This window comes from Nematolebias whitei, chromosome 19 (genome assembly GCF_014905685.2).
Source record: "Nematolebias whitei isolate Nwh7 chromosome 19, NemWhi1, whole genome shotgun sequence".
NCBI classification, from domain to species: Eukaryota; Metazoa; Chordata; class Actinopteri; order Cyprinodontiformes; family Rivulidae; genus Nematolebias; species Nematolebias whitei.
Window position 1 is genome coordinate 6,039,948 of NC_056516.1, and position 12,464 is coordinate 6,052,411.

The 12,464-nt window shown below is 41.8% G+C and overlaps 1 protein-coding gene across 1 annotated transcript in view; it reads right to left on the reverse strand.

Moving 5' to 3' along the window:
• Nucleotides 1-1,752: 1,752 nt before the first annotated feature.
• LOC119426035 (anillin) overlaps nucleotides 1,753-12,464 on the reverse strand; it is an 89,033-nt gene continuing 78,321 nt past the window's right edge. Inside the window, exons 2-6 of the mRNA XM_037693596.1 lie at nucleotides 11,019-11,292; nucleotides 10,722-10,924; nucleotides 10,237-10,338; nucleotides 1,947-2,037; nucleotides 1,753-1,757 (exon numbers count right to left, since the gene is read on the reverse strand). Of these exons, the coding sequence (XP_037549524.1) occupies nucleotides 1,753-1,757; nucleotides 1,947-2,037; nucleotides 10,237-10,338; nucleotides 10,722-10,924; nucleotides 11,019-11,292 (675 nt within the window). The remainder of the gene's footprint in view (nucleotides 1,758-1,946; nucleotides 2,038-10,236; nucleotides 10,339-10,721; nucleotides 10,925-11,018; nucleotides 11,293-12,464) is intronic.

Genomic DNA, 12,464 nt, shown 5'->3' on the forward strand with positions numbered 1-12,464 from the left:
CAATCATGGGTAAGACTGCCGACCTGACTGCTGTCCAGAAGGCCATCATTGACACCCTCAAGCAAGAGGGTAAGACACAGAAAGAAATTGCTGAACGAATAGGCTGTTCCCAGAGTGCTGTATCAAGGCACCTCAGTGGGAAGTCTGTGGGAAGGGAAAAGTGTGGCAGAAAACGCTGCACAACGAGAAGAGGTGACCGGACCCTGAGGAGGATTGTGGAGAAGGGCCGATTCCAAACCTTGGGGGACCTGTGGAAGCAGTGGACTGAGTCTAGAGTAGAAACATCCAGAGCCACCGTGCACAGGCGTGTGCAGGAAATGGGCTACAGGTGCCGCATTCCCCAGGTCAAGCCACTCTTGAACAAGAGACTGTCAGAAGCATCTCGCCTGGGACTGCTGCTGAGTGATCCAAAGTTATGTTCTCTGATTACAGTAAATTTTGCATTTCCTTTGGAAATCAAGGTCCCAGAGTCTGGAGGAAGAGAGGAGACACAGAATTCACATTGCTTAAGGTCCAGTGTCAAGTTTCCACAGTCACTGGGGTGTCATGTCATCTGCTGGTGTTGGTCCACTGTGTTTTATCAAGGGCAGGGTCAATGCAGCTAGCTGTCAGGAGATTTTGGAGCACTTCATGCTTCCATCTGCTGAAAAGTTTATGGAGATGAAGATTTCATTTTTCAGCACGACCTGGCACCTGCTCACAGTGCCAAAACCACTGGTAAATGGTTTACTGACCATGGTATTACTGTGCTCAATTGGCCTGCCAACTCTCCTGACCTGAACCCCATAGAGAACCTGTGGGATATTGTGAAGAGAAAGTTGAGAGACGCAAGACCCAACACTCTGGATGAGCTTAAGGCTGCTATCGAAGCATCCTGGGCCTCCATAACACCTCAGCAGTGCCACAGGCTGATTGTCTCCATGCCACGCCGCATTGAAGCAGTCATTCATGCAAAAGGACTCCTGACCAAGTATTGAGTGCATAAATGAACATGATTATTTGAAGGTTGGTGTTTTTTGTATTAAAAACAATTGTCTTTCATTGGTGGGATGAAATATGCTAATTTTTTGGGACAGGCATTTTGGGTTTTCATGAGCTGTATGCCATAATCATCAGTATTAAAACAATTAAAGACCTGAAATATTTCAGTTGGTGTGCAATGAATGTGAAATATATGAAAGTTTAATTTTTATCATTACATTATGGAAAATAATGACCTTTATCACAATATGCTAATTTTTTGAGAAGGACCTGTATGTCTACAAATCACTGAACAGTGTCCCCCCCCCCCCCCCCCCATCTCTCTGATCTGCTACAACCGTATGTCCCACCACGTACACTGAGGTCAGCGGACCAGTTGCTCCTCACAGTTCCCGGAACTCGTCTTAAGCGCAGAGGTGACAGGGCCTTCTCTGTAGCAGGACCAAGACTCTGGAACGAGTTACCTCTGCTTGTCAGACAGGCCCCCTCCCTCTCGGTTTTCAAGTCCCGTTTAAAAACTCACTACTATTCAGTAGCTTTCAACACCAGATGATCTGTGTTTTGATCCGGTTTGCTCCACACTGGTTTGTCGTCATTATCTGCATCGTTTTTTATGTCTATATTCCGATTTACCTCATTTTGTATTTTGCTTGGTGTGTTACCTGTTGTTTTGTCTGTACAGCACTTTGGTTGGCCTTGTAGCTGTTTTAAGTGCTTTATAAATAAAGTGGTATGGTATGGTATGGTAAAATTCAACACAAACATTAAAAATCAAACTGACAAACACAGTGAAAGAGAGCTGACATGCAGGGGGACAGGAACAACTTACACATTACTGTAAAAACATCTGATTAAACAATATGAATTTATTTGTAAAATAAATATAATTACTCTATAAATTAAACCTCTAGCTGTAGTTTTACTAACACATTAGCATGGGAAGTTAAAAAGAAGCCAGTTCCTACTTGGAGAGTTGCACCTGGGGGGGGTGTTGATGTTCTTGGTAGATGCTGCAGGTTCACTCTGAGAAACTTCACTCTGTACAGGCTTCTGCACCTTTAATACAAAACATTTAGAAAACATATATGATCTTAAAAGTATCAAAGACTTAGATCATCTAGTTGATCATCTTACAACTTCAATGCAAACTTCACTTGATAAAATTGCTCCACTGAAAAAGAAAGTAATCAATCAGAAGAAACTGGCTCCTTGGTTCAATTCTGAGTTACATACTTTAAAGCAGGCATCTAGAAACCAGGAGAGAAAATGGCGCTCTACTAATGTTGAAAAATTTTATTTAACTTGGAAAGATAGTCTGCTAACATATAAAAAAGCTCTCCGTAACACTTTATATTACTGATCTTTAATAGAGGAGAATAAAAATAACCCTAGGTTTCTGTTTAGTACTATTGCTAGACTAATTAAGTCCCATTTCTGTTGAACCATGTATCCCTACAACTATAAGTAGTGATGACTTCATGAGATTCTTTATAAATAAAATTATTTCAATTCCCACTGTATGGAAATATTAAGGATTCAGCAAATGCAAAGGAACCTGCAAAACAGAAATGAAAGGAGCAACGTTCACAAACGGTTCAACCAAAAAGGGTGTTCACAACAACTGTCTTTCACCCCAAAGGTGAATATAGAGATGATACAGACGGCTGCAAGCAGGAAAGACAACAAACACAGACACCCCACCTAGACCCAAAGAGCAAACCTTGTAGTTTCTGTAAAGGAGAGCAACACACTCTTTCGTCCTGCAGAAAACTAAAGAGTAAAACACATGCAGAGAAGATGGACTTTTTGAAAAGTAAAGGACTATGCTTTGGCTGCCTAAAACATGGTCATATGAGCAACAGCTGCAAGGAAAAGACTCAGTGTCAAGAATGTTCACGACTGCATCTTAAAGATTCTGGACGGAAAACAACAAGAGAAAGCTGTGAAAGACAAACAATATCAAGTGCTCTTGTCCAAATGAGTGAAAGTTTTGGAGTCACTGGGGCCGGTAAGAAAGACTGTTGGAGGAAGGTTGAGTCGAGCAGCTTTGCCATATGATTCTAAGCAGCAAGTCATTCTGCCAAAGGATTCCTACATCACTAGACTTGTCCTAGGAGACATTCATAACATGTGTAGTGAACTAGACCTCCTACATCAATCTGTCTCTGAAGACCTTCAGGGGACAGGAACTGTTATTTCATTGATTTGAATCCAGAAATACAAATTATCTCATCAAGAGACTATTTAATTGTATCCTGAATTAATCAACTGAAAGAACACTCTTCTTTTTTATATTATCATTACTATTTTACAATATCTTGATAATCAAAAGTGTGTTTAGTTCATACCATTTCTAAATGTTGAAGTGAACCACTCATTTAAATCAACTGTGAAACAGTATTAATGATTTTTAAACCTCAGCAGATTTTTGATCATACAGTTAAATGCCTATTTACGAAGTAAGTGTGCATTTAGTGATGTCGGTCGAAAGTCAGAGACAAACAGAGACGAGTTATTAGAACGAAGTGTCTTGTTCTTAAAGCTAGCAGATAGTAAATAACTTCAACTGGCACCTGCGTTTGTCCCACTTCGTCATAATATTTCTGTCTGTACTAACCGTTTGTAAACATTCCTGCTGTCTTTTGACTTCTAGTGACCCTCTTGACATCACTAGAACCACCCCCCTGCTGGTTGTTTCAACCTATCAGGAATAACAGGAAGTGTATACCACTTTAAAAGGAACACTTCGTGGAACTATTCAGCCCGGTCCTGGAACTCAGTTCAGTCCTGAAGTGCAGTCCTGGAGTTCAGTGCTGGAACTCAGTCGGAGTCTTAAGTCTTAGGGCTAAGTCTTCAGTATTAGTCTTCACGAGTCTTACTCTTTTCCAGTCTTGCTGGAACTTTCAGTCAGAGATGAGACTCACTTAAGCAGCGGATGGATGGGACCGTGTGCCAAGGGGTCCCTCCATTTAGCGGAGTCACCGCTCGCATCGCTGTGCACTCAACCCGAGCAGTAAATGCTCCACTTCTAAGGAAGCTTATTCGGTGGAACCGAGTACCTCATGAGTATATGCATTTATTCTAAAGATTCCCAGTTACTTTAACCGGAGACGCTGTAAAGGGATAATACTAATGGACTTCTGTTCAGGAGTGGAGGTATCTCCATCTAAGGCAGGGGTGGGCAATTATTTTTTCCATGGGGCCACATGAGAAACAGCAAATATTGTGGAGGGCTGGCACAAATGACTTTTTCATTCAACCTTTATTTATACAGGTAAATCCCATTGAGCCTCGAGGACTCATTTACAAGAGAGACCTGATTTCAACATAACTCAATACTGCATAATAATAATAATAGTATTTCATTATTAAACACAGTACATAGCACTGTTTTAACAAGCTGGTAAGAGTATTTGTTATGATTAAGCAACGAAAAAGTGAGGTTTCCTTACAAAAAATGTCATTTATTCAATTAAATTTCCCAGTACAATGGTAAACTGTTAACATTTTTACCATTTGTGACGTTATATTAGTGATCATTTTCAGTCACATTCACCCCAAAACTCATTTTGAGTTTTATATACTGCTGAAAAAGTTCTTAGCTTTGTAAATATATCACAATATTGTCTTTGTACTCCAGATATTATGAAACATCATATAATAGTGATCGTCACTGAACTGTGATTTCGAGTCCCGGTTCTTTACGTGCCTACATTTGTAGTCTAAACATCTCATTTGGTGTTTTTCGGTTATTTTTTCTTGTTTAGTGAGAGAAGTCTAGTCTCTGTTGGGCTTTAACGGAAATGTTAAAGTCAGGTTCAAGGTCTGAGGTGGAGATGTGAAGCAAAGCTGACATCATCATTGAGAGAGGATCTATATCTGGATTTGGTTAACTTCATTTGTTTACACATGTATTTTGTAATTCCCCTTACGGGGGCCGGTCAGAGTCAACCAAAGGGCCGCATGTGGCCCTGGGGCCGTACAATGCCCAGGTCTGATCTAAGGTAATAAAGTCGCTGCACGTCCTGAAGTGTACCGGAAAGCTGAGCGGGATGTCGGAGGAAGGGTGCAAAGTTCTGGTTTCACACATAGCTTCCATCTAAACCTTTTTAAATCTTTAAACTTAAATTCTCCTTCTCTTTAAACTTCTATTCGCCAGTAAATCAAACTAGATGCCTTCAGAGATGAATCAGTCTCAATCAGTAATGTTCTGTTGACTTGTTAGTAAAGCTTGCCAAGTTTATTAATCAGAAACAGATTAGCAAATCAATGTGTACATGTTTTGATGTTAAATTTTGATTCTGTTAAATAAATGACCGCATTTATTCTGATGGGTCAAAGATAAAATGGCGTCTCATGTCACTGATTAAACAGTCCACTCACAGTTATCTCGGTCACATGGCAGAAGTTTAACTCGAAAAAGAAAAGAATCCGTTGTAATTAAACAATTAATATTCTTTGTGCTTGAACTAGCTTTAAGAATAATTAATTAGTAGTGTGTCCACAGCAAAGCTGTCCTGACATACTACATAATTGGTGGCTCGTAACGTTTCTAAAGAGATAAATTATGTGTGACTTGTGAAACTGTGAATAACTCGACATGTTGGCATAAAAAAGTCAGAGTTTTGACGTTGCTACAGACATATTTTACGGCTGTGGGGTTCAGAAAGATGCAGAATTGCGTCAATGTGTTCATTTTGAAGCTGAAAGTGTCATTCTGTTTGTGTAATTAAGCTGTAAGCACAGGGAATAAGGCATTCATTCTGTTTGAAACTCTAGCATGACCAGGGGTTCTGCGAGTTCGACCCGGTTCTGTTACTGGACTCAACGAGACGTGTTTTAAATGGTGAAACGTTGTCTTTGGAGCTGAGCGCCGACTCAGAGCTGCTTCTATGCTAATTCGTTACATTCCCACAGTTAATTGAACATTTTCGAAGCTTTAATAGGCAATGTTGTGGCCGGACTGTTGAAGCAAACTGCTAGCTTAAGGCGAGTACACACGAGCTGTGATTGGTCGAGGACCGCTGTTTGGGACATTCTGATTCGCTGAGAAGCTGGTGACGTAACGCCGTGTACGTCCACTCACTCTGGCGTCAGTGCGAAAAGCCCACCCCCGATGTTCACGTGTCTGTAAAGTCACGTGACCCCGGAAATGAAGCTCGTTTTTAACGGAGTCTTCCTTTGTGTTTAAAAAAGCTGAATAAAGCCCTGACATTCGTTCCTAAACTCATGAGTCCATGCATAAAGAGCGTGCTTGTGAAGCGACGCCACATACAGCTTTAAATCCGTCCATAAATGCTGATTTGAACCATGTTCGACCGTTGCTAATCGTAGCTAACGGCTAATGACCGGATGTCAACAGGACGGTTCACAGGAAGTCGTCAGTGACTCCTACCGGTAAAAGTAAGCTTACACCGCCACCTGCTGTTGAAAAAAAAGAGTATAACAGTTTTTCAGAACTGAGAGCTGCACACTCGCTTTTCATTTAAAAATGTTTTTTGTTAATCAAGCCTGGTTTATGAGTTACTGTTTAAATAGCAAATTCTAGTAAATTAAACTGCTTAAGGCGCGTTTACAACTACAAAGTTGCTGTCAGTCTTCTTAGAAAATATTGCAGGTTTATTTAATTTTAAGTACATTGGAGTAAATGAACACTGAAATAGCCTGGCTCTTATATCTGTTAGAATTAAGCTCATATTAAGTAACACTGCCAAAGGAAGCATTTACTTACAATATTAATGGGGTAAGGCCTAAACACAGGGGCCCATTTATTGGAAAGTTGGCTTATAACAGTACTGTTGATAAAACCCAGAGCTAAAATAGTGTGTGAAACTCACTGCTCACTTAAATACAAACATTTACCTGTTGAAAAACTCTGGGATTGCGACAGTTTAACCAGATAGGTTTTGCTGAACAGTAAATACAACTATGGCAGATTTAACAGAAGCTGAGAATGCTGATGTTGCTCCATGTGATAAAAAGGACTGGCTTGAGACAGCCCTAAGGCTGCTCACAGATTCTTTATATCCATATGGTGACCAGGTGGACAGCATGAACTCAACAGAGTTGTTGGACGAGCTGAGGGAAGTTGCAGACAGTGTAACTTCTGCAGCAATAAAAAAGTCAGGCTATGAACAACTAGCTAAAATAGCACTCTTGCTAAAGGCTAAATTTTACCTTGAGGCCAACAGGGCAGAAGCCCTTGATATAAGGTTGAAACGCGAGACAGAGGCCCGCGAAACAACAATTGATGAGTGTCTAAAACTCAGAGCACAGTTTCAATTGGTGAAGGAGAACTGGGAGGATAAATTGAAACGTGAAAAAGAGCTCTCACAAGCTCAGCTGTTGTTACAAGCAAACTCATATGAGGAAAAGCTACGTGATGGAGGGATGCGGTACCAAGCACTGTGTTCAGACTATGATGCTCTGCACCAACGGTTGCAGCTAACATCAAAATCTCTGGACAAGTGCATATTGGAAAAAGCGGCGTTAGTCCAACAAGGCGTGCGTTTACAAAGTGAGTGTCATACATCACATGAACGCTTACCAGCCTGTGAGACACAACTTGCCGCAGCCACAAATAAAATCTCTGACGAGAGGCAAGGATGTCTGTAACTCAAAGACGAACTGGGTCAGAGTCCAGGTCAACCATCACCACCTCAGAAGGATTTTGCTGTACCTCCTACACATAATCCCCTTATGCCACTCCACGTGAGTCTGGTGAATCACCTCCACGTGATTATTTTGTTCCAACAACACCAATCCTTCAGCCTCTGCTCTCAATAGCGGCATTGCATAAAATAGCGAAATATGTCCAACACTTTGAGCCAGGGCCGTTGGGTTCAACCGACACTAAGGCCTATCTGCACGACCTTGACTTCCAATTAAGAAGCTATCACAACGCTACAGTTGAGGATAAAGTAGGTTTGATCAGGCTCACTTCAGCCAGGACGGTGTTTTCCTTTATAGAGCGTCAACCTGATGCCACAAGAAAGGATTACCGCCTGTTATGTGCTGCTCTTATGAAAGAGTATACCCCTTGCGCGGGACCTGGCGGATATCCAGCCGCCGACAATGTCATGCAAGGTAAGAATGAGCACCCAAGGGCATATTATTCCAGAATTTTGCAGGCTTATTTTGGTTACAGGAACGAAACCGGCATGGAGGAGGAGGAAGCGTTTAAGTTCGTTTTCAGCAAAAATCTAAAATGGTTTAAATCATATCTATCTGATAGATTCCAGTTTGTAAATGTAAATAATAAATCTTCTTCATACACCAAAGTTAGTCATGGAGTTCCTCAGGGCTCAGTGCTTGGGCCAATACACTTTACTTTATATATGCTTCCATTAGTTAAAGTTATTAAACAGCATGGGATAAATTTCCATTGTTATGCTGATGACACACAATTATATTTGTCCATTAAACCCAATGAATCCAATCAGCTACTTAGACTACAAGCATGTCTTAAAGACATAAAAACCTGGATGACCCTTAATTTTCTCCTGTTGAACACAGACAAGACTGAGGTTTTGGTTTTTGGACCTGAGCACCATAGGAATGAATTTTTCGGTCTTTCTCCCTCCTTAGATGGCATTAATCTGTCCTCCAGCTCTAATGTTAAAAATCTTGGTGTTATTTTTGATCAGGACATGTCTTTTATCCCCCACATTAAAAACGTTACTAGAACTGCCTTCTTCCACCTGCGTAATATCACTAAAATTAGAAACATCTTATCTAAAAATGATGCAGAAAAACTGGTCCATGTATTTGTCACGTCTAGACTGGACTATTGCAATGGTTTATTATATGGATGTCCAAATACTTCTTTAAAACATCTTCAGTTTATCCAAAATGCTGCTACCAGAGTCTTAACTGGAGTTAATAGGAGAGATCATATTTCTCCAGTTTTAGCTTCTCTCCATTGGCTCCCTGTCAAGTCCAGAATAGAATTCAAAATCTTACTTCTAACCTACAAAGCTCTCAACAACCTGGCTCCATCTTATATTACAGATCTTATTGTTCCATATTTTCCTAACAGAGCACTTCGCTCTCAGACTGCAGGTTTACTTGTGGTTCCTAGAATTTACAAAAACAGAATGGGAGGCAGATCTTTTAGTTATCAGGCTCCCCTCTTGTGGAACCAACTTCCAATCTCTGTACGTGAGGCTGACACATTATCCAGTTTAAAACTAGGCTTAAGACTTTCCTTTTTGCTAAATCCTATAGTTAGGGTCGGCTTGGGTTTCCTGAGCTGTCCCTTAGTTATGCTGCTATAGGCTTAGACTGCTGGAGGACAAACTGACCACAATTTTTACTCTGCTACTGTCTTTACTTACTCTGCTCAACCTGTTTTGTATTAGTAATTATTTTTTCTACCCTTAACATGTGTTTTTTTTTTTTTTTTTTGTCTTTCAGGTACACCTGGACCTATATCTGGACCTACCATTCTGCGTTCGTCTGTCTCTCCTTCCTGTCCTCTCAACCAGCCGGTCAAAGCAGATGGCCGCTTGTCCTGAGCCTGGTTCTGCTGGAGGTTTCTTCCTTTTAAAAGGGAGTTTTTCCTTTCCACTGTTACCACTGTGCTTGCTCAGGATGGGAGACTGCAACAAAGCCAAGATTCAACTTGTCTGCTGGATTCCTTAGATAGAGAACTTTATTAATTGGCTTTTATGTAAGTGAATGTTTCTGTAAAGTGCCCTGAGACCACTTTGTTGTGATTTGGCGCTATATAAATAAACTGCATTGAAATTGAAAGAATAAACATGTCTGACCTTAACACTGTATTTTTTATTTATTCATTTTTAGTACATTCACAGATTAGAGCAAATGAAACCCAACAGTCACATGTAAAGCTCTATATTAATATTTAATAAGAACAGCAGCAAGATTTATAACTCTCAAAGAGCTGCTGCTCCGACCTCTGGCTCAAACTCCTCAAACTGCAGCAGTCTTTTCAGACAAACGTGTAGCCGTCAAACATCCTGAGCTCAGGGAGCAGCTGGGTTCACCTGTGTGAACAGAACAGGTATAAACCCGTCCCTCTAACTGTTAACGTCATCACTGAACAATCAGGTGAAAGGTGTATTCACGCATTTATGTGTGGCTTATTCTAAAGCCTTAAGAAACGAGCATCTTTGAACATTGATTTTTTTGTTTTCATGTTTTTATTGTTACACTTCCATTCGTCTTGAATATTTCTGTTTTTAACCAAGCAAACATTTACATCACATCACACATCAGGCACTTGTTCCAAACCTTGTTGTTCATCGTTGTTCCTGCCGATTCATCCTTGACGTTCCACACACTCTTCCCCTTCTGGAAGCCGCTGCGGATCTGGGCCAGCTCACACTCCCGCTCCTGAAATTAAGAGGATCTGGTTTTTCTTACGGCCGTTAAAATATTGAAAAGACGGCGCAGGAACTCCAGCATGGGTTTGATGAAACAGGAAAACAAAATCCCCTGCGTAAATGCTGAAATTCCAGATTTCCTGTCGCACGGAACATTTAGAACGTAGTCTTGTCTTGTTCAGTGAGGACATGTGTACTGTAGGAGCAGAACATGGACCGACTGACACCAGCACACATCAGAATCTCAGAAACATCATTGTTGAATTAGCAGTGCTCAGTCACTGAATTAAACACAGTATTAATATTTTTTTCACAACGTCCCTGAGTGGAAGATGTGAAAGTCATTTTCCAGGTTTCCCTGATTTCCAGAGTTGCTGGGAACCCTGAACATACCAGTCTGCTTCTTTGAGTGAGCTCAGCAGTGGTGGTGTTTGCAGTGTGAGCAGCTCTCAGCCTCTCCTGCATCAACCTGGTGTTTGGTGTGACTGACGGAGTTACACAAGTCTTCTTGGCCGAAGTGAGGCGTTCGTTTGGTGTCATGTGATCTTTGCGCTCCTGGCACCTTTCTCCAAAACGTTCCAGGAAAGACTTTGCACCTTTTTGGAGTTCAGGACAGATAGCACAGTGTCGTGTGCATAAATGAATAGTTTGAATACAATGATGGTGATTTTATGTTGGAACCAAACTTACCAGGTGCTGCAGCCGGGACCTTGTCCTGGTGGGCCACAGAGCTGGAAACAGTGGGTTTGTCTTGGAGCTCTGGCTTTTGGGGACTGGGGATGTGGTGAAGATCTTTGGAGAGAGCTGGACTCTTCAGGGGACTTGGTGGCACAGCAGATTCCTGTGAAGCAGATGGGAAGGCTGCTTTGTGAGCACCGTGCACGGATTCCAGTGCAGGAGCTTCAGCCTTTTGACGGCCTGGGAGCGCCACTCGACTAGACTTCACAGGAGCATGCAGAGACTCCTAAAGGGAAAAACACATTTCACGGATTAAAGAGGAAAGAAATCTGTTGACTGAACATTTATTCTACACCTAGAGTAATTTCATCCATCCATCCATCCATTATCCTTACCCGCTTGTTCCATTTTGGGTCACGGGGGTCGCTGGTGCCCATGTCCAGCAATCACTGTGCGAGGGGTGGGGTACACCCTGAACGGGTCGCAAGTCCATCACAGGGCCACATAGAGACAAACGAGACAAACAACCATTCACTCTCTCTCACACCTAGGGACAATTTAGAGTTACCAATCAGCCTAACATGCATGTTTTTGGTCTGTGGGAGGAAACCGGAGCACCAGGAGAAAACCCACGCATGCACGGAGAGAACATGCAAACTCCATGCACGGAGAGAACATGCAAACTCCACCCAGAAAGGCCCCTGGACAGGGGTTTGAACCAAGGACCTGCTCGCTGAGAGGCAGCAGCTCTACCAGTTGTGCCACCGTGCTGCCCCCTAGAGTAATTTGAAGAGTTTAAATTAACTTGTTTTTATGTTAGACTGACAGATTTCTCCCCAGAATTATTATTTAATTCAAAGAATTATATTTACAGGATTTCCACTCATGTTATTGAATACTATTTTTCATATTTGATCTGTTATTAAATTACATTTATCAGAGTACAGTTACCTCAGTACGATTCTAAACTGAATCAAGTTGAGCTCATGTGAACAGCCACAACACTTTGTTGTTGTTTACAAACTTGTAGAACTGAATGTAGCAGATGTTTAACAATAAACTTTAACAGAGACACATCTCTGCTATAATCTGGGGCATAAATAATCATCTGTTAGCATCAATATTTTTCTTTTATAAGTGAAGCAGCAGAAACAGCCCATCTGACAGTGAGAGAAACTCAACAGGCTGCGTGCACTGTGCCCGTCTCAGTCTCTGACCCAGAGTTCAGCCTTGTGCACAGGTTGGACATGGCTGCCGGGGAGGTGGGGGCGCGGTGCAGGAGGGGATGGGCTGCAGTGAACTGGTCATGTGCAACCACATAAGAACACACAACAATTATAACACATTATGATTATTATTCATGAAGGGGCGGGCGGTTCTGTTAGGGTAGCGGCTGTCCTCGTTTCAGTTTCTGTCTGCTGCAGACACCCCGGCTCACTGTGATCCAGGCAGCAGCCC